Genomic DNA, 24040 nt, shown 5'->3' with positions numbered 1-24040 from the left:
AAGGAACCACCAGTGCTTCCCAACTTTTTTTTTTTCCCCCGCAAAACTGCCCCCGTTTTTCTTATTCTTTTAAAACGTTTTATTTTGTGTTGGGGTACAGCTGATTAGCCATGTGGTGGTGGTTTCAGGTGAACAGCAAAGGGACTCAGCCATGCGCACACACGTAAAAACTGCCCCCAATCTGGACCACAGCTACGTTATCACCTGCTCTCTTATTAATGCTTTTCTTAATTCCACTTAATTTCTTTTACTTAAATATTTACTTTGGCTTGGTTCAAAAGCAACAAGATTGTCTAATCAAGGGTTTAGTGAACTAGTCCTGTTTTTTCTAACTCATATTCGAATAAATATGTAGCTGTTAATAATCTGTGTACCACCTAAAATCATCTTGTAAGCCTTCTGAGAAGATGTTCCATAATTTGGGAAAACTGTTCTACTCTAATTGTTTCATTTTGCAGTGGAGTCTGATGCCTAGAGGAGGGGAAGTGACTTGTCCAAGGTCATACAGATCCCATGTCAAATTCTTTCCTGTGCTCATTAGATACGGTTGAAGTAACTCTACAGATCTGCTTGCCGTCACCTCTTTCTCAACCACAGGAATCACCACAACTGCTTACAAAACCATGTCTGATCATATCACCACCACAAGAAAAGAAAAAGGCGGGGAGGATGCAAAATTATATCTGTATGGTTTCTCTTATGAAAGTTTGTGTGACTGAATGAGAAATGCATATTTGGCACATATCCATGTAGTAAAAAAAAAATACTGAAAGGATATACATAAAATGCTAATTGGGATTGTTGGAGTAATGCAAACACTTTCAGTCTTCACCTTCTTAAATGTTCAGCCTTTTTCATTTTCCACAGTGAGTGGGCCTCATTCATTCACTAACATTTATCAAGCACCTATCTCGTGCCAAGTACTGTAGAGGTGCTAGAGGTGAGAGGTGGATAAAGCCCAAACCCTGTCTTCAGGAGGAAATTAATCAAGTGGTGGGGAAAGAACTGTGCAAAAACTACACAGTTCTAAGGACTTCCCTAGCAGTCCAGTGGTTAAGAGTTCACCTTCCAATGCAGGGGGTGCAGGTTCGGTCCTTGGTCAGGGAGAAAGAGCCTAGATGTCTCGCATTGTAAAAAAATTCAATAAGGAGTTTAAAAATGGTCCACATTAGAGAAAAATAAACAAACTACAAAGCTCTAAACAGTTGTAATACAGCGTGGTGTGGCCACTGTGAGAGCTGCAGGACTATGGGTGAACAGAAAGGGGTGCCTAGCCCAGCCTTCTGGAGGAGATGAGTCTTAGAGAATGAGAAGCGGAGGCAGGACTGAGGGATGGCGTTGCAGGCAGAAGGGCCTACACTGGCAAAGGCAATGGTCTAGGAGGCAATCTGCCTGGGTTGCCAGAGTGGGTTAGAGACGGCAGGAGTGCTGCAGGGAGGTGAAGGGTCAGACTATGAAGCGCTGCTTACGTGGCACTGAATCTGCGCTGTACCCTATAGGCAGTGAGGTATGACTGAAAGCTTTACACAGGAGTTTAACATGGCCAGATTTGAGATTTAAAGAAAGCACAGTGCAGGCTTCCTGGTAAGCTCAGCCGGCAAAGAATCTGCCTGTAATGCAGGACACCTCGGTTTGATTCCCCTGGGTCGGGAATATCCCCTGGAGAAGGGACAGGCTACTCACACCAGTGTTCCTGGGCTTCCCTGGGGGCTCAGACGGTACAGAATCTATGTCTGCAGTGCGTGAGACCTGGGTTCGACCCCTGGGTTGGGAAGATCCCAGCACACTCCAGTATTCTTGCCCGGAGAATCCCCATGGCCAGAGGAGCCTGGAAGGCCACAGTTCACGGGGTCGTAAAGAGTCGGACGTGACTGAGACTAAGCACGGCCCAGAACGAAAGCACAGGATGCAGAAGTGGTCCAGTGCGGAGAAGACGGAGGCGGGGGACCAAGGCTAGGGTGGCTGCAAGCGTCTAGGCTGGGGTTCTGGGAGGGGCTGGGGATGTCACCTGGGGAGGTGAATGAGATCCACTGGGCTGTGTGAAGAAACCAGTAGGACTTCATCTATATTTATCTTTGGCTTTTTCTTTTTTTAATTTAAATTTTCAGCCACATCACGCAGCTTGCAGGATCTTGGTTTCCTGACCAGGGGTCAAGCCTGTGCCCTCAGCAGTGAGAGCGCAAGGTTCCAACTACTGGAGCACCAGGGAATTCTCTCTGTCTTATTCTTTTTAAAGAACTATGTTTGCATATTTATAAGGTATAGGAGATATACAACACACAGCAGATATAATATAGATATAATAGATAAAAAATAAATATTGTCACTCACATCACATATGTATTCTAGGGACTATACACTCAAACACTCTTTAGTAATAACAGTGTAAGATCAAAACAGTTCTGTGACCAATGATCAGGCAATATATTAGTTTTTACGTAAAAAATAGTGGGGTTTTTTTCACACTATAAAATTATTCAGTTTTATGGAAAATTTGGAAACTAGGGAAATATAAATAGAAATCTTTTTATTAAATCTTTTAAGATAAATATTTTTTAATTATAAAATATATATATTATCATTACCAAACATTGAGAATAAAGGGGAAAACCCACTTGGAATGTTACTACCCTGACAAGAACTTTAAAAAGTATATAATTTTTCCCCTTATTATAAAAGAAATGTAAAAAAAAGAAACATATTCTCACTGCAAAAACAAACATCAGAGGAATATATAACTATAACGAGAAAGTCCCTTTAAGTCCTGTCTTCCAGAAAGAATAACCATTACAAATTGGGCAATACCGCAGAATTATCATTTTTGCTCATTTTCCTTCTAGATTTTTCTCATGTTAGTGTTCTACAAAGGCTCTAGTCATAGTATATATACAACTTTGTACCCTGTCCTTTTCATGTAGCATTTTATCACTCATTTTACTTTTGCTTCTTCAAAAAAGTTACTATTAAGGGAATGTACCACTGTTTTCTAAACTGGCCCCTTGGTATGACACGTGTGGATGGGGGTGGTTGTTTTTCTATTATGAGTATGGCGGCTACAAACATCTTAGTATCTTTCCCTATAATTTAGTTATATAGAGATAAATTCACAGGTAGACCATTGCTTCAAAGGGTAGAAACAGTTTTGGGCCCTTGAAACATTATTATCTAAAATTATTATCAAAAGGATTGAGTCAATTTAGAGGGTATCAGCAATTACCAGTTTCATTCTACCCTTGTCAGAACTAGATATTATCACTTTTTTTCTTTTACCAAAATAAGAGGTAAAAAATTGTTCATTTGATCTGGTGGAATGCACACCCTTTTCCAGCACTGACCTGGGGTACTTGATACTGAACTTTGACAATTTTTCTATTGTATTACTGTCAAGCAGTTCACAAAATTTTTCTTTCCCGACCCGTATCACCTCAGCTCCCAGGCTCACAAGGATCAAGGGCCGCGTGTCATGTTGGCTCTCCGGGAGGAGGATCTGGTGAAGGCCCTAGAGAAAAGAAGCCCCAGAAAGTTCAACCTCAGAGACCATCCATTCTACAAGCACATTTTCCGGATTGGAAAAGCAAGGCCCCAAACAGGACTTGAATCCATCTGGGGTCATTCAGCAAGTGATAGGGAGAAGTCGAGGGCTCTCTTTGCCAATGACATCAAAGTCCTCAAAGAACCCTCTGAGCACTTTGTCCATAGTCCCACCTCCAGGCAGCAGGCTCTGCAAGAATCATGCTTGTGGGACTTCCCTGGTGTCCAGTGGTGAAGAATCCGCCTTGCAAAGAGGGGGATGCGGGTTCGATCCCTGGTCTTGGAACTAAGATCCCACATGCCAAGGGACATCCCTTGTGAAGGAATGAAATGCTGCAACTACGACCTGACAGAGCCAACTAAATACATTTTTTAAAAAAGGATTTGTACCCACACAGTCACTTGCCAGGTAACAGCATTTTACCAGCTTTCCCTGGTGTCCAATCTCAACTCTTCTTTGTGCCAGGTCAGCCCATTTTCTCTTCCTTAGGACGATGACAAATAGCTCATCCTCCTAGATCTTCCCTTTTCTACAGCCACCATGCCCTCCCTGACCCTTCCTTCCAGGGCTTTGTTCATAGCATGTGTCCCCACAGAGCCTTAGTTCTTTCTGTCCCTCACAGGCTCTGGGGCCACTGGCGGCTACTGGGCAGCTCCCATTGCTCCTTGGGCTCTCTGGTGTGGATTCCTACTCCATCATATCTGAAAGGGAGATGGAGGTCAGCAGGCCCATCTGCTTGCTTTACAGGGACTGTATTCCCCTTTGTAAGGAGACACTTTGAGATGGGGCAAAGCTGGGACTAGGGTCCTGGCTGCTGAAGTCCCAGTCCAGTGCTCACTCAGCCTCTCAGCTATTAAGATTCTGGCAAGGAGGAGGGAGATCAGTGGTCCAGAGCTTGCAATGCCCAGCTGTCTTGGGCTTAAGAAGACATCAGCCATAAACCAAGAGGTCTGCTCTAGGCAAGCCAAGTGGGATTGGGGAAAATGCAGGCTTCAGAAGGAAGACCCACATGTTTACTTGTCACGTTGATAGGGACAGAGTAAAGGGACAAAGTAGGTGATTAAATAGTTAATCCCACTAAGGGATTATAAGTAAAGGAAAAGGTATGAAGACCCCTGTTAGTCAGTGATCACGCTAGAAAGCAGGTTTGCTTAGCAACAAAACCATGTGAGAGGAGCATGCGATGCGCCCCAAAACAATAAAACAATGGTGGCATGAGACCCACATCCTGCCTAGTGAGCTCAGGAAATTAATGACCCCAGGACACACTCTCTGCACACACAGAAACAATAATTTATGGAAAGGTGATAATTCAAATTCAATGGTTAGGACTCCAAGCTCTTTGGTTGGGGAACTAAAAGCCCACAAGCTGTGTGACGCAACCAAAAATTTTGGGCTTCCCACGTGGCTCAGTGGTAAAGAATCTGCCTGACAATGCAGGAGACACAAGAGACGCAGGTTCGATCCCTGGGTTGGGAAGATCCCCTGGAGAAGGAAATGGCAACCCATTCCAGATTCTTGCCTGGGAAATCTCAGGGACAGAGGAGCCTGGTGGGCTATGGTCCATAGGGCTGCAGAGTCAGACATAACTGAGCACACACAGCATATCATAGGCATTTCAAAGTGAAAGGCCCTCATTGTACTGAGACCTAAATTAATTTTGACCACTCTGGCATATAGGGATTATCAGCCTTAGATGTGGAAGATGAGGTTGGGCAAAGGAAATTCGCTTGTCAAAAGTCACGTATCTAATAATTACAGTAAGGATGATGCTGATGATAATGATGGCCGTGATGGTGGTGATGGTGATGATAGCACCAATTCATGTTTAATGAGCAGTCACTAAATCCCAGGCGCTCTTGTAACTCTGGTGTGTGTTAACACACGTAACCCTCACTAGAACCCCACGAGGTGAGTTCTTTTATTATCATCATTTTACAGAGGATGCTGCTGAGGTTAAGAAACATGTCCAACATCACACAGCATGGAAGTAATAAAGCTAGGATTTGAATTCATGTGGGTCTGTCTTTAGAGTCCATGCACTTATTTATTTATCTATTTATTTATTTATTTTGGCTGTACCATGGGGCATGTGGGATCTTAGTTCCCTGACCAGGGATCAAACCTGTGCCCCCTGCAGTGGAAGCACAGAGTCTTAGCCACTGGACCACCAGAGAAGTCCCCAGAGTCCATGCTTTTAGCTGCTACACTTCAAGGAAACTGAGCCACAAAGACGTTAACTAGTTTGCCAAAGATGACAAGGCAGAAAGTGATGGAATGGGATTTGAACCTATCAACCTGCCCAGGACCTCACTAATGGCAGCCCAGCAGCAGGCACTGTTATTCACCTCCAGTTCACCCTACACTTTCCAGCTAGAGTCAGGTCCTCAAACAGCTTCCCAAAGGTCCCAGGATAAAATAAAACTCTTCACTGTGGCCACTGAGGCTTTGGCTGCCTCACCCTTGTGAGGTCTCACCTTGTTTACTCTGTTTCAGCCACACTGCCCTCCCTTCCAGTTCCCTCCACATGCCAAGCTCCTTCCCGCCTCAGGCTCGACCTGCTTTCTCTTTCTGGAACACTCTCCCTCCCAGGCTGTCCACAGCTCACTTGTTTTGTCATTCAGGTCTCAGCTTAAACATCACTGTCTTAGAGCAACCTTCCCTGACCACTCCATTTAAGACCACCTCCCTCCTCAATCCAGCTTTCTGTTCTGTTCTCAATAGCAATTTAAAACCTCCTGTATATTTGCTGCTTTATCTGTTTACTGTCTGTCCCCAGACTAGATCATAAGCCTCACGAGGGCAAGAATGACATCAGTTTACTTGCCTACACTGGCACCTTGGGCCATGTTTGGAGCTTCATAAATGCTCAAGAAATACCTGTGGGACTTCCCTGGTGGTACCGTAGTTAAGGCTTCACTTCCAATGTGTGGGGAATGAAGGCCCTGCTCTGAGCCCCCACTCAGAGCCTTCTAGGATTGTCTAGAGCAGGGTTCCCAACCTCCAGGATCTAATGTCTGATGATATGAGGTGACGCTGATGTAACAATTACAGAAATAAAGTGCACAATAAATGTGATGCACTTGAATCATCCTGAAACCATCCCCTCCCACCTCCAGTCCATGGAATCAAGTCCAAAGCTTGGAATCAAGTCTCTTGTTCCACTTTCCACAGCTTCCCACATACCCTCTACCACAGTAAGCAATGCCCTTCCTGGCCGTGGTGCCTCCATTCACCCAGGGTGCTCGGCATCCCAGCTCCTCCCTGGGCCGGCACGAGGTGCGTTCACGGCAGGTGCCCAGCCTCAGGCAGCCTGTGTTCAGTCCCGAGCACCTCGCCCGGAGACTCTGAAACTGCAGGGAGGTGAAGTGAGAGGGCTGGAAACCACATCACATGAACACTGCAGGAATGGAGGAATGTTTTCCCTCAATAAGAAAATAATTAACGGGGCATTGGCATGCTGCCTGGCTCCATAAATGTTGAACAGAAAAACAAAACAGCATTCTTTAAATTCTAAGAGGCCATCATGTGGCAAGGAAACTGATTTCTGTTTGTTCTTGGGGGGTGGGTAGGGTGCAGCGGGTGCTGGGAAGAACTCGTTAAAAGCTGTAGGGAACAGAGTTTTACTGAATAAAAGGAAGAGCTGCGGAAAAGCTCCAAACTAGTCACTCAGCACTGACTAAGGGCTGGGCCAGAGCCTGGGGCTCTGGACAGTGCTGGGCTGGCCTCCCTGCCTCCCAAGGCACACAGTGCAGAGAGCAGGAGCGCCAGGCGATCAGCACAACACGGTGTGAAGGGGTATGAAGAGGACCCTGCCGATTCATGGTGACAACAACTGACCGCACATCAGAAGACGTGCCCCCACCCCCAGGAAGACCGAGGCACATGGCTACTCACAGGAGGCCTCACGCCCTCCCTGTGCCGCTCACCCAGCCTCCAGCTCCGGCATCTATCTTCTAGCATCTAGCTCCCACAACGGTCAGAGTTCAGGGTCAAACTTGTTTACCCATACATTCCCCTCCACTATTGGATTTTTTTTTTCCTGGCGGAGTAGCAAGTGGTAATTAGAGCTTCCCAGGTGGCTCGGTGCTAGAGAATCCGCCTGCCAAACCAGGAGACGGGGGTTCAATCTCTCGGTCAGGAAGATCCCCTGGAGTAGGAAATGGCAACCCACTCCAATATTCTTGCCTGGGAAATTCCATGGATAGAGGAGCCTGGCAGGCCACAGTCCATGAAGTGGCAGAGAGTTGGACACGACTGAGCACACACAGCACAGCACAGTATGTGGGATCTTAGTTCCCTGACCAGGGATCGAACCTGCGTCCCCTGCATTGGAAGCACAGAGTTTTAACCACTGGACCACCAGGGAAGTCCCTGGATAATCTTTAGAACCATTTAAGACTCACAGAAAAACTGAGAAGATGATACATCTTAACCAGTTTCCCAGTTAAGATCTCACATTGTGTAATAGTTTTGTGGCAGTTAATGAACCATGATGGATACACATCAGTAACTGAAGTCAATGAGTTATTTAGATTTTCTTTTTCTGTTCCACAGTCCTCTCCAGGACACAATACACTTAATTGTCATGTCCCTTGAGGTTCCTCTTGGATGTGGCAGTTTCTCGGACTTACCTTGTTTATGATGATCTGGACAATTTTGAGGAGTTCCAGTCAGGTAGGTCTTGGGTTGCCCCACTATTAGAATCTGACTGATTTTTTCTCATCATTAGATGGGGGTTATAGGTTATTGGGAAGAGGACTGTAGTACACCATTGTCATCACATCACATCCCACATTTATTAGCTCATAAATAAGGGACATACTATCAACATGATTTATTACTGCTGATGTTGGCCTTGATCACCTGACTCAGGAAACACTTTGCTTTCAGTAGTTTTCCCTCTGTAAAATTTTCTTTCTCCTTTCTCTACTGTACTCTCTGGAAGGAAGTCACTATGTGCTGTCCATGCCTAAGGAGCAGTGAGGGCAGCATATCTAAATAAATTATTTGGAATTCTTCTGCATGTGAGATTTGTGTCTTTTCCCTGTTTATTAATTTATTCATATGTATGCATTATATCAGTTTGTACTTACAGATTTTGTTAATTTTATTTATTTTTGGCTGGGCTGGGTATTCCTAATGGAATTCCTATGTGCCGACTTTCTCTAGTTGCAGTGAGCAGCAGCTACGTTCTAGTTGCAGTGCATCTTTTCATATTGATTTCTTTCCCTTAGAAATATTCTAAGGGAATTCCCTGGTGGTCCAGTGGTTATGATTTGGCACTTTCACTGCTGGGGCCAAGGTCAATCCCTGGTTGGGGAACTAAGATCTCTCAAGGCACAAACTGCAGCCAAAAAAAAAAAAGAGAAATATTCATTTAACTTTGCCACTTCTTTTCATAGTTTGCTAATTTCTCTTTATTGCCAAATAACAAGTCACTGTATGGATCTGTCAGTTTGTTTATATTTATTTACCTTTCCATATAAATTTTAGCATCAGTTTGTCAATATCCACAAAATAATTTACTGGGATTTTGATTGGGATTGCACTGAATCTATACATCAAGTGGGGACAATCTGACATGTTAATGATACTGAATCTTCGAATCCACAAACATAGAATATTTCTCTATTTATTTAAATCTTCTTTGAATTCTTTCATTATAGTTATACAGTTTTCTGCATATAGTTTCTGAACATATTTTGTTATATTTATACCTAAGTATTTCATTTTTTGGTGCTATTGTAAATGGCACTGTATTTTTTATTTCAAATTACAACTATTTGTTGCTTTATACCCTGTGACCTTGCTATAATCATTTACCAGCTCAGGAGGTTTTATTTGTTCTATTTGTTTGTTTTATTTTATTTGTTCTTTTTTTTGTTATTTTGTTTCATTTTTTAATTCTTTCGAATTGCCTATATTGACAATCATGTCACCTGCAAACAAAGAAAGCTATATTTTTTCCTTCCCAATCTGTATTTGTTTAATTTCCTTTTCTTAATGCACTGGCTAGGACTTCCAAAACAACACTGAATAAGAGTAGTGAGAAGGGACACCCTTGCCTTCTTCCTGGATTATTTTAAAGCAAGTCCCAGATGTCATATAATTTTATCTATAAAAATTTGGATATGTATCTCTTAAATATAAGGGCCTTTAAAAAAAAATAACCACAATACATTACCGCATCTTAAAAAGTCAGTAATATCCCTTAATATCACAAATCCAGAAAAGGATGTTCTTAAACCTTTACTCTCATTACCTAGCACCCTCAGCCCATCACGTCACACACTGTATTGTGAACAAGGCTCTCTGCACACCTACCAAGATCTCGCCTTGCTCCACAGTTTGGATCTTCATGTAGGCCCCCACCGCAGCCTCCTTGGGGAGATCACCATACTTGGTTTGGATCATGGGACATTCGATCAAATGAGTACACCTGGACCTGAAATTTGACAGCTTGTTAAAGAGAACTCGCTTGTAACACAGCTCTTGACTCCCTCAATAATCAGCCCTCACTCTATTGCATGTTAAGATCACCCCTCCCTTCTCCCAGGTGATGAGAACACAGAAAATCAAACCCTGGGAGACACTGTCAGGAATTGTAGAGGTTTAACAGGGAGGAGACTTGGGAGAGGAGAATTTCATCAAACTTTTTGGCTAGTCCATAAAACAAGTGGCCAATCCAGGTTCAAATCTCGATTGGACTGACTCTAAAGCACTTATCTACTGCCTCCCTTAGATGAGTAAACTTTTATGAAAAAGCTCAGATTCAAAAAGGCTGAGTGATACACAGACAGAAAGTCACCACCAAAAAATGTATGCAGCCCCTTCTTCAGATGGGCTCCCTGAGAAAGGAAGCAGCTGCCTGCCTGATGAGGCCCTGTGAGTTGGAGGTGGAGAAAGTAGAGCCCAATATCAAACCCAGGACCTCTCTCAGCTGCCTTCATTTTTAAGTCTTCTTTGAATTTGAATTCATTACAATATTGGTTCTGTTTTATGTTGGTTTTCTGGCCACAAGGCATATGGGATCTTGGCTCCCCAACGAGGGATCAAACCCATACCCCCTGTATTGGAAGGCAAAGTATTAACTACCGGACCACCAGGGAAGTCCCCCTAGGCAGCCTTCTACACACACCCCAACCTTTGGGGGAAAGTTGTGATTGTTACCTATGCTTACCCCCCAGCATACCTGACAGTCTGCCCTGTAAGTTATATCCCCTTTCAACCAGACTCTGAACCCTCCAATCCGTCAAGGGCAAAGCTTACTTGATTTTTGAGCCGAAGGTCTTTGGGAGAGTATTTCCTGAGGTTTTAATCTTCCTACTGAAGCTGGATCCTTCTTGCTCCTGGGCTTTCTGGAGATGAAAAAGCTTCAGAAAACTAAAATCCTGTACAGGATATGACCTGATCTGGAATTCCTTAAATCTCTCCACAGGAGACAAATCTGTTAGAGAAAGCACAGGAAACGACTCTTTCCATACATGAGGATTATACTGGTGGTGGTTGGAGGTGTATCATAGTCTTCTGGTGGTGAGTCTAATGCACGGGAGAATTAAGAAAAATAGAAAAAAAAAATATTGTGGTTTCTGTATATTTTCCCTCTGGGCCGGGCCCTGAGCTAGACCATTACATCCAGACGAATGTCATTAGCCTGATTTAAGAGAGAAAATGAGAAGCAAAGTTTAACACTCAGGAAAGGGCCGAAGGGCTTCCAGGTAAAGAATCCGCCTGCAATGCAGGAAACCCTGGTTCAATTCCTGAGTCGGGATGATCCCCTGGGGAAGGGATGGGCTACCCACTCCAGTATTCTTGGGCTTCGCTGGTGGCTCAGACGGTAAAGAATTCACTTGCGATACAGAAGACCTGGGTTTGATTCCTGGGTTGGGAAGATCCTCTGGAGGAGGGCATGGCAAGCCAGTCCAGTATTCTTGCCAGGAGAATTCCATGGACAGAGTCTGGCGGACTACAGTCCAAGGCATCACAAAGAGTTGGACACAACTGAGTGACCAAGCACAAAGGGCCAAAGCTTGAATTTGAACTCAGGTGTTTCTAATTCAAAGCTCGTGTCTTTCCATTAACAGATCACATTTATCTGGTTTTTCAAACTGGGACTGGGGGTAGGGGTAGCAATAAAAGATAAATGACCAGCCATAAAACCCTGAGCATGTGCTATGCCTAGCACAGTGCCTGCACCATAACAGGCCCTCTGTGAGAATTATTAAAAAATTTCCAAGAGAATACCACTCAGAAATGCTATGCTGAGTGAATGGAGCCAGACACTAAAAAGTACATACTGTATAATTCCATTTACATGAAGCCCTAGGAAACACAAATGGAACCTACAGTGATAGAAGACAGGTAAGTGGTTGCCCAGGGCCAGGGGTGAAGGATAGAGATTGACTGGGAAGGGGCACAAGGGAACTTTTAGGGGTGATAGAAATGTTCTATAACTTGGTTGTGGTGGTTACAACAGATGTAAATTTGATAAAACTCATTGAACTACACACTTTAAATTTGTGTCTTTTGTTTTATGAAAATTGAACCTTAATGACATTAATTTAAAAAACAGATCTCCTGAGAGTTCCCTGGTGGCCTAGTAGTTAGGCTTTCACTGCCATGGTAGGGGTTCAATCCCTGCTCAGGGAACTAAGATCTCACAAGCTGAGCAGCAAAGTAAAAAAAAAAACAAAACAAAAACAAGAGAGACACAGTGTTAGAATTAATTGTTAAAATTAAAATTAACATTAGTAGAAGTAAATCCAAACTACACAAGGAGTAGTACTGGAAAAACAGGTTTAAAAAACCCTAAATACACCTATTTAGAAGACATTGTAGCAATATTTATCAACATTTTAAATGTACTGCCTTACACACTGGACCAATTACTTGATTCAGTAATTCTAAGAATTTATCCAATATGTTTCTGTGCACAAGTATGCAAAGATAAACACACCAGGAAATTCACCACAGTAGGGTAATAGCGAAAAACTGAAAATAACCCAAAGTATCTAGAATTTTGCAGATCTAGAATTTTGCTTCCAACCAGAGTAAAAGGAACTAGATCCACTAGATCTACTCTCTCACCAGAAACTAATAAAATACTGGGCTAAATACATGGGAAAAAATGGTTTTCAAGACATTGGGCATCAAGCCATGAAGAATCATTATCTCTGCAAGATAGAAAACAAATGGGATGAGCTCTTCTATTGCCCCAGCCAACCACCTGGAGGCTTTCCGGACAAGGTTGTGGCAAAGGGAAACCCAGGAGGAGTCCAGCCATCTCTCCAAATTAATGTGACAGGAGTGAGAGTGCCAGAGAAGACAAGGCTGGGGTTCACAGAGCACAGGTGCGGAGGGGAGCGAGTGCACGAGACAGAGGTCTGGAGATCCTCCAAGGGTCTCCTTCAGTCTCAGCTGAGCCCTGAGCAACACACGCATAACGTCAGGAAGCCACCAGCGGAATGCCACCACTAAGATGGCTCTCGGTGATTCCCACCCCCTGACGGCCACACAGGTGTGTACTATCCTCCCACTGAGTGTGGGCTGGATTTGATTCTAACAGAATACAGCAGAAGTGACAGGATGTCACTTTTGAGATGAGGTTTTAAAGACTGTGGCTTTCGCCCTTGGGTATACTTTGTGTTACTCTCTCTCTCCAGGGGAAGCAAGCTGCCATGTCAGAAAACAGCCCCAAGATCCTCACAAGATGACCGACTAAGTAAGGTTTGCAAAACACCATTAAGTGACCTTGGAAGTGGGTCCCTCTCAACTGAGTCTTCACATGAGAACACAGTCCCTGGAAGACAGCTGCAACCTCACAAGAGAACTTGAGCCAGAGGCACTTGGCTAAGCCATGCTCAAAATTCTGACCCACAGGAACTTAGAAATAGTAAGTATTGTTTTAAGTCATTAAGTTTGGGATAATTTGTTCTGCAGTAATAGATACTGCAGAGTAGTAATAGTAGTAATACCCAAGGATGGGGAAAGAAACACCCAAAATGTTTATAGGGACAAATCATCAGAGTTCTCAAAAGACCAGAAACAGTTCCTATTCCCAACAGCTAGATTAGAAAGCCTCACCAGTAAAAACGGTTTTGTCTCATAAATGGGGCAAAACTGCTCTGATCCTACCTACCAAAGCCTAAGTGCTAGTTTTTAAAAGATCAAAATATTTCCAAATAACTTACCTGCATCCCAGAACAAATCTCAGAAATATTTACAGGAATTTTAAAATATGCAGTACCCAAAATTCAGTTTCTGGCATTCTGTGAAAATTTACCAAACATTCAAAGAAGTAGGAAAATATGAACCATATAAACAGAAAAAAGCAAAGAATTGAAACTGACTCAGAAATGATACAGATGACAGAATTAATATGTAAGGACATTAAAATAGTTACTATCATTGTATTCCAAAGAGGAAATTTTGTGTACATTAAGCAGAAAAATAGAAATTATTTTTTAAAAGACCCAAATCAAACTTCTAGATGTGAAAACTGCAAGGTCTGAAATGAAAAAATGTACTGGATAGGATTAACATCAGATTAAACAATGCAGAAGAAAGACTGTTAAAGTCAAACACATAGCAATAAAAGTTATTTAAAATGACAGGAAAAAAGACAACAGCAAAATATTAATAGAGCATCAGTAAAAACAACTTCAAGCAGCCCAATATACATATGATTTGAGTCTCCAAAGTGGAAGAGAAAGAAAGATAGAAAAAAAGGACATTTTTAAAATAATGGTTAAAGATTCCAAATCTGATGAAAAATATAAACCCAAAGATCCAAAAATTAAATGAACCCCAAGCACAGAAACATGATGAAAAATTTTCCAAGGCACAATGTAATCAAACTGCTTAAAAATGATAAAAAGAAAAATTTTAAACTAACCAGAGCAGGGTACTGGTGATGATTTTACTACTTACGTTGAATTGCTACACTGTACACCAGGAACTAACAAAATAAACAAACGAACTCGTAGAAAAAGAGATCAGATTTGTGGTTACCAAAGGTGGAGTGTAAGGGGGAGATGGAACTGGCTGAAGGTGGTCAAAAGGTACAAACATCCAGTTGTAAGATAAATACTAAGTAACAGAGGTGCAATGCACATGATTAATATAACTAACATCACTATATGTTATATAAGAAAATTGATGAGTAAATCCTAAGAGTTCTTATCACAAAATTTTTTCTTTTTCTTTTATTTTGTATCTATATGAAACAATTAATGTTCACTAAATTTACTGTGGTAATCATTTCATGATGATTTGTAAGTCAAACCATCTTTCTGTTTACCTTAAACTCACATAGTGTTACATGTCAATTGTATTTTAATAAAACTGGAAGAAAAAATAACAGCCTCAGCAAAAAGTCATATAAAGGATATAAAAAGTTATGCAAGGAGATTATACAAAGATAAGAATGTTGGCAGACTTCTTACTGAAAACAATGTGAGCCAGAAGACAGACTTTAAGGCAAGTCTTTAAAATACCGAGCAAAAAAAAAAATCTGTAAATCCTGAACTTTGTACCAACAAAAAATTTCTTTATAAAATTAATACAAAATCATTCTTAAACATAGAAAAGCTGGAAGAAATGTTAAAGGAAGCACTTTGGGCAGGAAGAAATGGTACTATGGAAATCTGATCTATACAAAGGCATGGAAAAAATCAGGAATGGTAGCACATAAAGACAAAATAGTTTTGTTCTTATTATTTAAATATGTTTAAAAGATAATTATTTAAAGCAAAAGTAATAAGCATGTGTTGTAAGGTTTTAAACATATGTGAAGGTAGAATATATGACAACAGCACATCTGAGAGGGGAGAAACAAAAGTATACTGTTGCAAGGTCCTGATTCTATACGTGAAATGGCATAATATCACTTGAAGGTAGCCTGTGATAAGTTAAAGGTATATACAGCAAACTACAAAGCAACCACTAAAATAACGTGACAGAGCTACTAATAAGCCAACAAAGAAAATGAAATGGAATCATATAAAACAATCCAAAAGAAGGCAGGGGAGAAAAAGAATGTACTTAATACTGCTGAACTGTGTGCTTAAAAATAAAGATAGTAAACTTTATGTGTATTTTACCATAGTAAAAAAAAAAACTGGGGGAAAAAGTGTGAGATGTAGCTTTTACTCTGGTGGATTAGCAATGGAAAAGAGAGAAAAAGAACTGACATGAGAAGAGAACTGAAATCTACTTAGTACCTCCTAGGCACTGTGCATACAAGATTTCCCCTCATTCAGTAATAACCTCTGTGAGGACGACAGTGAACATCAACTATATACTAACACATCTAGGTAGTGTTCTAAGAGTGTTATATATTCATTTGCTTAATCTTACAACAAGCCTACATGGTAGAGACCAGAGTCTGCCTTACAGACCCTGAGGGCATCAGTGTGCAGGCACACAGAATCACTTGCCCAGTGTTCACAGCAAGTAAGAGAAAGACCCTGGGTTCAAACACAGTTTGGCCCCTAGGCTTATGCTCTTAGCCATAACACACAGTGACAGACTCCAAGACATCAGGCCCAGGGGCCTAAGTACTCACCAAAGTCACCCTGCTAATCAGTGGAACTCACACCCAGCTCTGGCTAGCTCCAGGTTATCTTTTCTCCACCCCTCTCCACCCCTCAACCTGCGGCCGAGGGGAAAGGCTGAAAGGGGCTGCAGGGGTCAGCAGGAGCCTCACCTAGAGGCCGTGTGGGCCCGGTTTCCACAGCTAGTAGAAGAAGATTGCCTATCCTGCCAGGCTTTTCTAGCTCTAGGTTTCTAAGATGCTATGGACCAGGCACCATGAAGCTGCGGGATCAGGCGCCCCCTGCTGGCTGCCGGATGTGGATGTCGGCTTACCCTTCAGGTGGATGTTTGGAGGTCCGTCGTCTATCAGCCGCAGATGCTCCCAGATCCACTTGTGGTAGAAGGGCGAGGTCTCAAGGTCTATCAACCTCAGGACTTCACACATGCCCTGGACACGTAAGGACACAAGCAGAGGGGTCAACCCCTGCTCCAGGCAGGACAGGCTTTGAAGATAAGTTCTTTTTTGTTTTACTTGCTTCATGCAAGTGGTTTGAGGTCCTTTTTAAAAATGAAAATGCTATCTACTCATAATTTAAAAATTCAAATAGCTAAACAGCACAAGAACTAAAAAAAGAAATCACCATTAAGGATGTTATACATATTTAAAATTTTGATATATATTGTCAACCAACCCTCTAGATACATTAGATAAGTTTACACTCTCTCCAACAGTGCAAAACAGAACCCATTATAACACATCTGTGTAGTACACTGACAACTTGGTTTTCACAGCCCTTTTAATCTTTCCTAATCTGAGAGACAAGAAAGATATGTCATTTTTCATATGCATTTCATATCTTTATTGGACCTTAATTTTTTTTTTAAATTTTGGCCACATCACACAGCTTGTGGACTTTTAGTTCCCCAACCAGGAATTGAACCCAGGCCCTTGTCAGTGAAAGCATGGAGTCCTAACCACTACAAAATCAGGGAATTCCCAATCTTAATCTTTTTTAGTAGGAAGTCTAAGAGACACATTAGGATTAATAAGAGATCAAACATTTAATAAGCCCTTATTATATTCCAGGCATTGTGTTAGGAGCTTTATTCAACATTCATTCAACAAACATTTTATCTACCAGGAACTGCAGGTACTAGAAAAATACACATGAGCAGTTCTCTCTGGGAAGACTCTCATGGGTGTTTAATCACATCTGAATCTGTGGAGAAAACAATTTCACCATGTGTTCCCAAATGATAAACTGTTCAAAATGAGTTGATTACGGGCATTAATTATGTTTGCAATGCTAGCAGAAATCATGTTCTCCAACTTTGCCCAGGCCTCAAGGACACCCAGCCACCCAAAGCTGATTTCTCCCTCTAGTGGCAATAAGAGTAAACTATAGGAATAGGGACAACTGTTCAAATAGCTGGCCAGGTGGGAAATAAAAATGAGGAAAAAGAGCAGTCCCTTTAGAGGCGGCTGGTGCTCGTCAACTCCAGCCAGAAGGGCCACACCAGAATGCATCCTGGTACTGCCTGATCTTCTGAATATCCAAAAGAAGCCAGAAATCAGAATGTTCATGTATTATAGAATCTTCACATTAACAACTGAATCAGAGGTTTTGCTTCTTTTGCCTACTCAGGCTTCCCTAGACTTCCCTGGCTCCAGGGCTCCAGAGTGTGTGCGCTCAGTAGTTGCAGCGCGGGCTTAGTTTCCCTGCAGTGTGTGGGATCTGAGTTCCCCAACTAGGGGTCGAAACCGCGTCCCCTATGTTGGAAGGCAGGTTCCTAACCACTGGACCACCAGGGAAGTCCCGTAAATTGGGTTTTAACAACACTGTAAGGGGCTAGTCAACTCATCTGCTAGTCAAGGGGCCCTCTACCTGCTGTCACTTTGGGACATCTATATTATTTTTCTCAGAATGAAATTCAAGCATCAGAAATCACCTGTGACACTTATTTAGAAGCTGATTTCCAGAGTTAATGAAGCAGAATCTCTGGGATGAGGCAGGACTCTGCCTCTTTGAGAAGAACACTAGGAGTTCTTTATGCCTACCAAAATTTAAAAACTCTTCCCCTCAATCAGGGGCCCTCCAGTTTTAGTGCACATCAGAATCATTTGGAAGCAGATGTCAGTGTTGTCAGAACACAGAGTACTAAGCTCTCTCCTCCCAGAGTTTTGGGTTTACTAGCTCTTGGATGGGCCTAAGAATCTGAATTTTTTAGTGAGTTCCCAGGCGATGCTGATGCTGCTGGTCCAGCAACAACACTTCGAGAACCACTGGATTAGATGATGACTGAGTAGAGTGAGCCTGTGCTAAACTAATCTCATCCTCACAGACTATGAAGTAAGTACATAGTCTCATTTTACAGATGAAGAAATGAAGGCTCAACCAGAGTAAGAGCTTTCTGTTAGTCAGGATGTCATTATCATGCTGATTAAAGGAAGTCTTGAATTTATACCCCTCGCCACTCATTGCCCTCATCTTTCCTGGTTATATAGTATCAAAAGAGCTTAGAGTTAACTGGGGGGACACATGGCCTTCCTGGCTTTGGAGGCAATCACCCCAAGATTTTAAGAAAGAGGAAGCAGAACTCAGGGAGGAGAAGGAAGAGTAAATTACTCAGGTTGGCCTTGCCAGGTGGCGCTAGTAATAAAGAACCTGCCTGCCAATGCAGGAGATATAAGAGATGTAGGTTTGATCCCTGGGTCGGGAAGATCCCCTGGAGAAGAAAATAGCAACCCACTCCTGTATTCTTGCCTGGAGAATCCCATGGACAGAGGAGCCTGGCAGGCTACAGTCCATAGGATTGCACAGAGTCGGACACGACTGAAGCGACTCAGCACACAGGTTGGAATTCAGGGCTCTCCCCGACCAGCCCCTCCTCTAGGCCCTGTCCCACCTCTCCTCACACGACGACAGGATTCTCCAGACTTACCAAACTACTCTCCCCCTTCCACTGGCAAGCACCTCACCCTCACCCTCATCCTCCTCTGGGTCAGATTCTGTGCATTCAATCCCCCTTCAGTGTTGAGCGTGCAGAGGCCAGGAGCCAAACACTACGTTTCCCAAGCTCCCCTGCTGCTCAGGCTCTGGATGTGATTTTTTTTTTTTGGCTGTGCTGGGGCTTTGTTGCTGTGTGTGGACTTTCTCTAGCTGTGGTGTGTGGGCTCCTCATTGCAGTGGCTTCTCTTGTTTTGGAGCACAGGCTCTCAGGTGGGTGGGCTTCAGTGGTTGTGGCACATGGGCTTAGTTGCCCTGCGGCATGTGGGGTCTTCCCGGACCAGGGATCGAACCTGTGTCCCCTGCATTGACAGGTGAATTCCTAACCACTGGACCACCAGGGAATCACCCTGGGTGTGATTTAGCTTCCACCAATCCAATGAACCTGGGCAAGGCTTGGTTATGGAACTGAGGGACATCCACTTTGTCAGTGGAGACAGTGGTTGTAGAGGTGGCTTCCTAAACTTGGCAGGGGCAGCAAGTATCGGGGACAGTCCAGTTCTGGATTCTGATTTGAAGCTATATGGGAGTCATTTTTAGTCCAGAGCCTGTTTATTCAGGTCTCCCCTCACTAGTAAATCTGTTAGCCATTTAACATCCTGCTTACAGTAAATCCCTTTCCTGCTTACACTAGCTAGACTTGACTGTTCTCTGGGACTGAACACAGAATCACAACACAAACACACTCCTGGAGATGCTCAAACAACCAGCTCTTAGGTAAAGTGTATGCATGTCTATACATTTTACTGTTATGAAGGGTGCGTTACACACAATTTATAAACAGTATTAAAAGACGCTTACTCCTTGGAAGGAAAGCTATGACCAACCTAGATAGCATATTAAAAAGCAGAGACATTACTTTGCCAACAAAGGTCCGTCTGGTCAAGGCTATGGTTTTTCCAGTGGTCATGTATGGATGTGAGAGTTGGACTATAAAGAAAGCTGAGCGCCAAAGAATTGATGCTTTTGAACTGTGGTGTTGGAGAAGACTCTTGAGAGTCCCTTGGACTGCAAGGAGATCCAACCAGTCCGTCCTAAAGGAGATCAGTCTTGGGTGTTCACTGGAAGGACTGATGCTGAAGCTGAAACTCCAGTACTTTGGCCACCTCATGCAAAGAGTTGACTCATTGGAAAAGACCCTGACGCTGGGAAGGATTAGGGGCAGAAGGAGAAGGGGACGACAGAGGATGAGATGGCTGAATGGCATCACCGACTCGATGGGCATAAGTTTGAGTAAACTCCGGGAGTTGGTGATGGACAGGGTGGCCTGGCATGCTGCGATTCATGGGGTCGCAAAGAGTTGGACACGACTGAGCGACTGAACTGAACTGAACTGAATATATACCACACTCTTATTGGAAATTCCATATAGCCAATTGATTCTCACAGAACGCTTTTGTTGATGTTGGCTGAACTCATATGTCTGTGGCTAGTCTGTAGTCACAATTCAACCATGATTTGAGACAAATTAAGTTACATGCCAAACTACTCTTTTCCCAAAATAACTAATAAGTCTGACTTGTAATCTACTGGTAAACTATTTCTCACCCTCATATAAATTATATTCATTACACTGAAACCTCTTTTAGTTTTAACACTAAAACACATAGTTTTAACACTATGTATATTTTAGTTTTAACACTATGTATATTGACTTTCCTGGTGGCTCAGTGGTAAAGAACCCACCTGCCAATGCAGGAGATGCAGGTTTGATCCCTGGGTCAGGAAGATGCCCTGGAGAAGGAAATGGCAACCCACTCCAGTATCCTTGCCTGGGAAATCCCATGGACAGAGGAGCCCGGTGGGCTACAGTCCAGAGGGTCACAAAAGAGTTGGACATGACTTTGAGACTAAACAACACTATGCATATCAGAACTTCACCTGTTCATCAATGATATAACTTTTATGATGAATCTATAATGAGTCTTTCTTAAATACTGGGAAAACATTTCCTTAATTTTGTTCTCTTTACAATGTAACAGCTAGAGACCCAGTCCACTGTGGAATTTAATCTCCATTATAAATATTTTCTGAATAGTTTTCTTAAGACAGTCAGCAAAGTCATAAATCAAGACCTGACTTAAGAGTGTCTGCCTATTTCCATTGCATTCATACTTCCACTATGGCTGATTTCCAGCTACCAGTGGGAAGTCACTGAACACGGAATTGAGAAGAGATGGGCACGATGGTTTAGATTTCCACCATATGGATATGACAGGCAAAGGTAACCTCAAGCACATAGATAACAGTAAAATGCAATAATGCTCAGGAATGATACACTTTTCAGTATTAATAGCCTTGTTTTCAATATATTTAATTGTAGTTAAATAAATTCTTGAGAACTTAACAATCAGCTCTCACAGGTCAGAAGGAGCCAGCTCCAGCACGCAACCAATCTTGACCCCTGCTTTTGTCTAAGGGCCCTATATTTCAAAGCTCATCCCCCACCTCACCTTCTCTAGGAAGCCCTCCTGAGAGCCTTCAGCCTTTAAAGAATTTCCTATCCTGAATTCTTATAATTCACAGAGTTTGCACTAATTGCTTGGTAATTGGCACTGACAACTTTGTTTGTCTACACATAGAATCTAGTAGAGACTATATATAAGGAGAGAAAACCAGCCTTTTCCATCTTTGTATCCCTCCAGGGCCTGAACGAATGTGTCATGACCTTGGCAAAAACTTGCCAAATGTTTGTGTTGGTTTAACCTGTAAACCATAGGTATATGGGAGATACTAAAAGTCCAGGGGCAGAGTTCTGGCTCTGCCACTTACTAGCTGGGTGGCCTTTCCTAAGGCATCTTAGCTTCAGCTTCCTCAACTGTAAACTTGGAATAATAATACCTTCCTGGTAGAGCTCTGGTGAAGATTTATAGTGGAATGGTACTTGATTCACAGCTATTCATCAAAACACTGTTTGAAGCAGCAAGTGTTGAGATAACCTAAATATCCATCAATTAGGGAACTGGTTAAATTAAAATACAACCATACAGTAAAATACTATACAATGTTAAGAGAGAATGAGTAAGTTCTTTAGGTACTGATATGGAACAACCTACAGATATAAAAGAAACAGCAAAGGGCAGAAGAGTCTGTGTAGGGTGATGTGACTTATGAAAAAAAAGGAAAAAACATACACATGCATTTGCCTGTGTACACAGACAGTGTGTGCGGAACAGAGACATAAGAAGCTGGTGCCAGGGGTGGTCTGTGAGGAGGGATAGTCTTGGGGAAGAGACAGGAAAGGGAGATATCACTCTTGTGAGTATTTTTAATTTTGAACCATGTGAAGTACTACCTATTCCAAGGTAAACCAAAACAAGATTAATGATGCTAGTAGAACTCCTAACACAGGAGTGAAGAGCCCCTCCCCCCCAAAATGGTAGTTTTGATGATGAGGATGTTGGTGGTGATAATGAGCTACTTAGGGGTTTGAGCAGAGTCAACAGTTGACAGAAAGGTGGACTCAAATCAATCCCAAGTCCCAGCTTCTGGGAAAAGGAGCCTTGGGGTTAGACAGACCTGGATTCAACCCTGCCTCTGCCCCTGATCAACTGCGTGAACTTGAACAAGCCACTTAACACCATCCCTTTTGTGTCTATAAATCAGGAATGAGGACAATAGCAAAATCCTTTGGTTACACAGTAAACACACAACAAATTTTAAATTTTCTTTTCATTATCAACCAACGGAGAAGTTGGCAAAGGACATAAAGCAATTCGCAAAATACAAAATTTAGATAGTAAACAAATAGGATTAATCTCACTAGTAATCAGAAAAACTATGTAAGTTAAATTCTCAAAGAGGTAGTAACCGTACCTATTAAATTATTGCAAAAGACAAAGTTTATAGAGTAAACAGGATTAATCTCGCTAATAATCTAAAAGAATATATATAAGTTAAATCCTCAAAGAGGTAGTAATTGTCACCTATTAGATTAAAAAAACCTTTGAAAGAGTGACTGGCAGAGGTTGTTGGCACTGGCAAAGCTGTATGTTGCTGGGAGCTAGAGAAAGTGGAGCCCTCCTTCTGGAAAGCAATTTGCTCTGAGAGTCAAAAAAATGGTGAGTCTAAGAAATATCACTTTTGAAAATCTATTCTGAGGTGATGAGCTCATTTTCCCTCTTCCTGGGAAGTTTTATAATATGGTCATTATCACTTTTACAATTTTAAGATTATGATTTTTAAAAGTGATCTGGAATCCTTAAAATTCAATTGCCAAATGCATAATTTAAATATGTATCTGTAAATAAACACATATATGAGCTCAAGGAAAGAGAACCCTCCCCCGACACTTGCCTTCTTTCTAATGGAACAGCTCTCTATCTTTACGATCACAGAAACCCTCTGAGGGCGGGAGGCCAAAGTGTGTGTCCTTTGCTTTTTTAAACTCAGACCTGTATACGTGCTTAGTCACTCAGCGACCCAACGGACTGAAGACCATCAGGGTCCTCTGTCCAAGGAATTTTCCAAGCAACTAGGATGTGGGTGCTCAGAAAAGGATGTGTTGGGACTTTCCTGGTGGTCCAGTGGTTAGGACCTCCCCTTCCAATTAGGGGTGGGGCTCAATCCCTGCTCAGGGAACAAAGATCCCACATGTCTCATGGCCAAACATTAAAAAAGAAAAGAAACCATACTGTAACAAATTCAATAAAGACTTTAAAAAAAATTGTCCAGGTAAAAAAATAAAACTTAAAAAAAAAAAAGAAAAGGACGTGTTGCAAACCAGGGCTCCACCCGGTCACCTGGCCACAGGACGTCAGATTAGCCATGCTTTCCTTAGCTTCACCACCCCCACCCCAGACCTCTCACCTCACAGACAAACATGATGGAGGACGATTCTATAAAGTCCTTTGAGATCAGCTGCCCGTAGGAGAACTTCTCTACCTTCCCCAGGACTACGAGCTTCCAGAGCGTTTCATCAGACCAGGAGTGAAACAGGTCCATCTTCCTGAGGGGAAAAGCC

At 42.5% G+C, this 24040-nt stretch overlaps 1 protein-coding gene, 1 long non-coding RNA gene and 1 other non-coding gene across 4 annotated transcripts in view; 1 reads left to right on the top strand and 2 right to left on the bottom strand.

Annotated features, from left to right (window-relative positions):
• The window catches only part of CNBD2 (cyclic nucleotide binding domain containing 2), a 60012-nt gene that overhangs the window by 3209 nt on the left and 32763 nt on the right, over positions 1-24040 (bottom strand). For both annotated transcript variants that reach the window (XM_043884393.1, XM_043884394.1), the window contains 5 exons: positions 23887-24025; positions 16403-16517; positions 10805-10982; positions 9860-9980; positions 3336-3499 (listed from right to left, as the gene is read on the bottom strand). In XM_043884393.1, the coding sequence (XP_043740328.1) occupies positions 3336-3499; positions 9860-9980; positions 10805-10982; positions 16403-16517; positions 23887-24025 (717 nt within the window). The remainder of the gene's footprint in view (positions 1-3335; positions 3500-9859; positions 9981-10804; positions 10983-16402; positions 16518-23886; positions 24026-24040) is intronic.
• On the top strand, positions 7185-18522 carry LOC122681869. Its single transcript, XR_006337122.1, has 5 exons — positions 7185-7510; positions 8090-8209; positions 10974-11068; positions 13198-13427; positions 18299-18522. It is a non-coding gene; the product is annotated as an uncharacterized LOC122681869 (long non-coding RNA).
• On the bottom strand, positions 7829-7901 carry TRNAG-UCC. Its single transcript has one exon. It is a non-coding gene; the product is annotated as a tRNA-Gly (tRNA).

This window comes from Cervus elaphus, chromosome 23, assembly GCF_910594005.1.
Source record: "Cervus elaphus chromosome 23, mCerEla1.1, whole genome shotgun sequence".
NCBI classification, from domain to species: domain Eukaryota; kingdom Metazoa; phylum Chordata; class Mammalia; order Artiodactyla; family Cervidae; genus Cervus; species Cervus elaphus.
The sequence above is the reverse complement of the archived record's forward strand: the minus strand, read 5'-3'. Positions and strand labels throughout refer to the sequence as shown.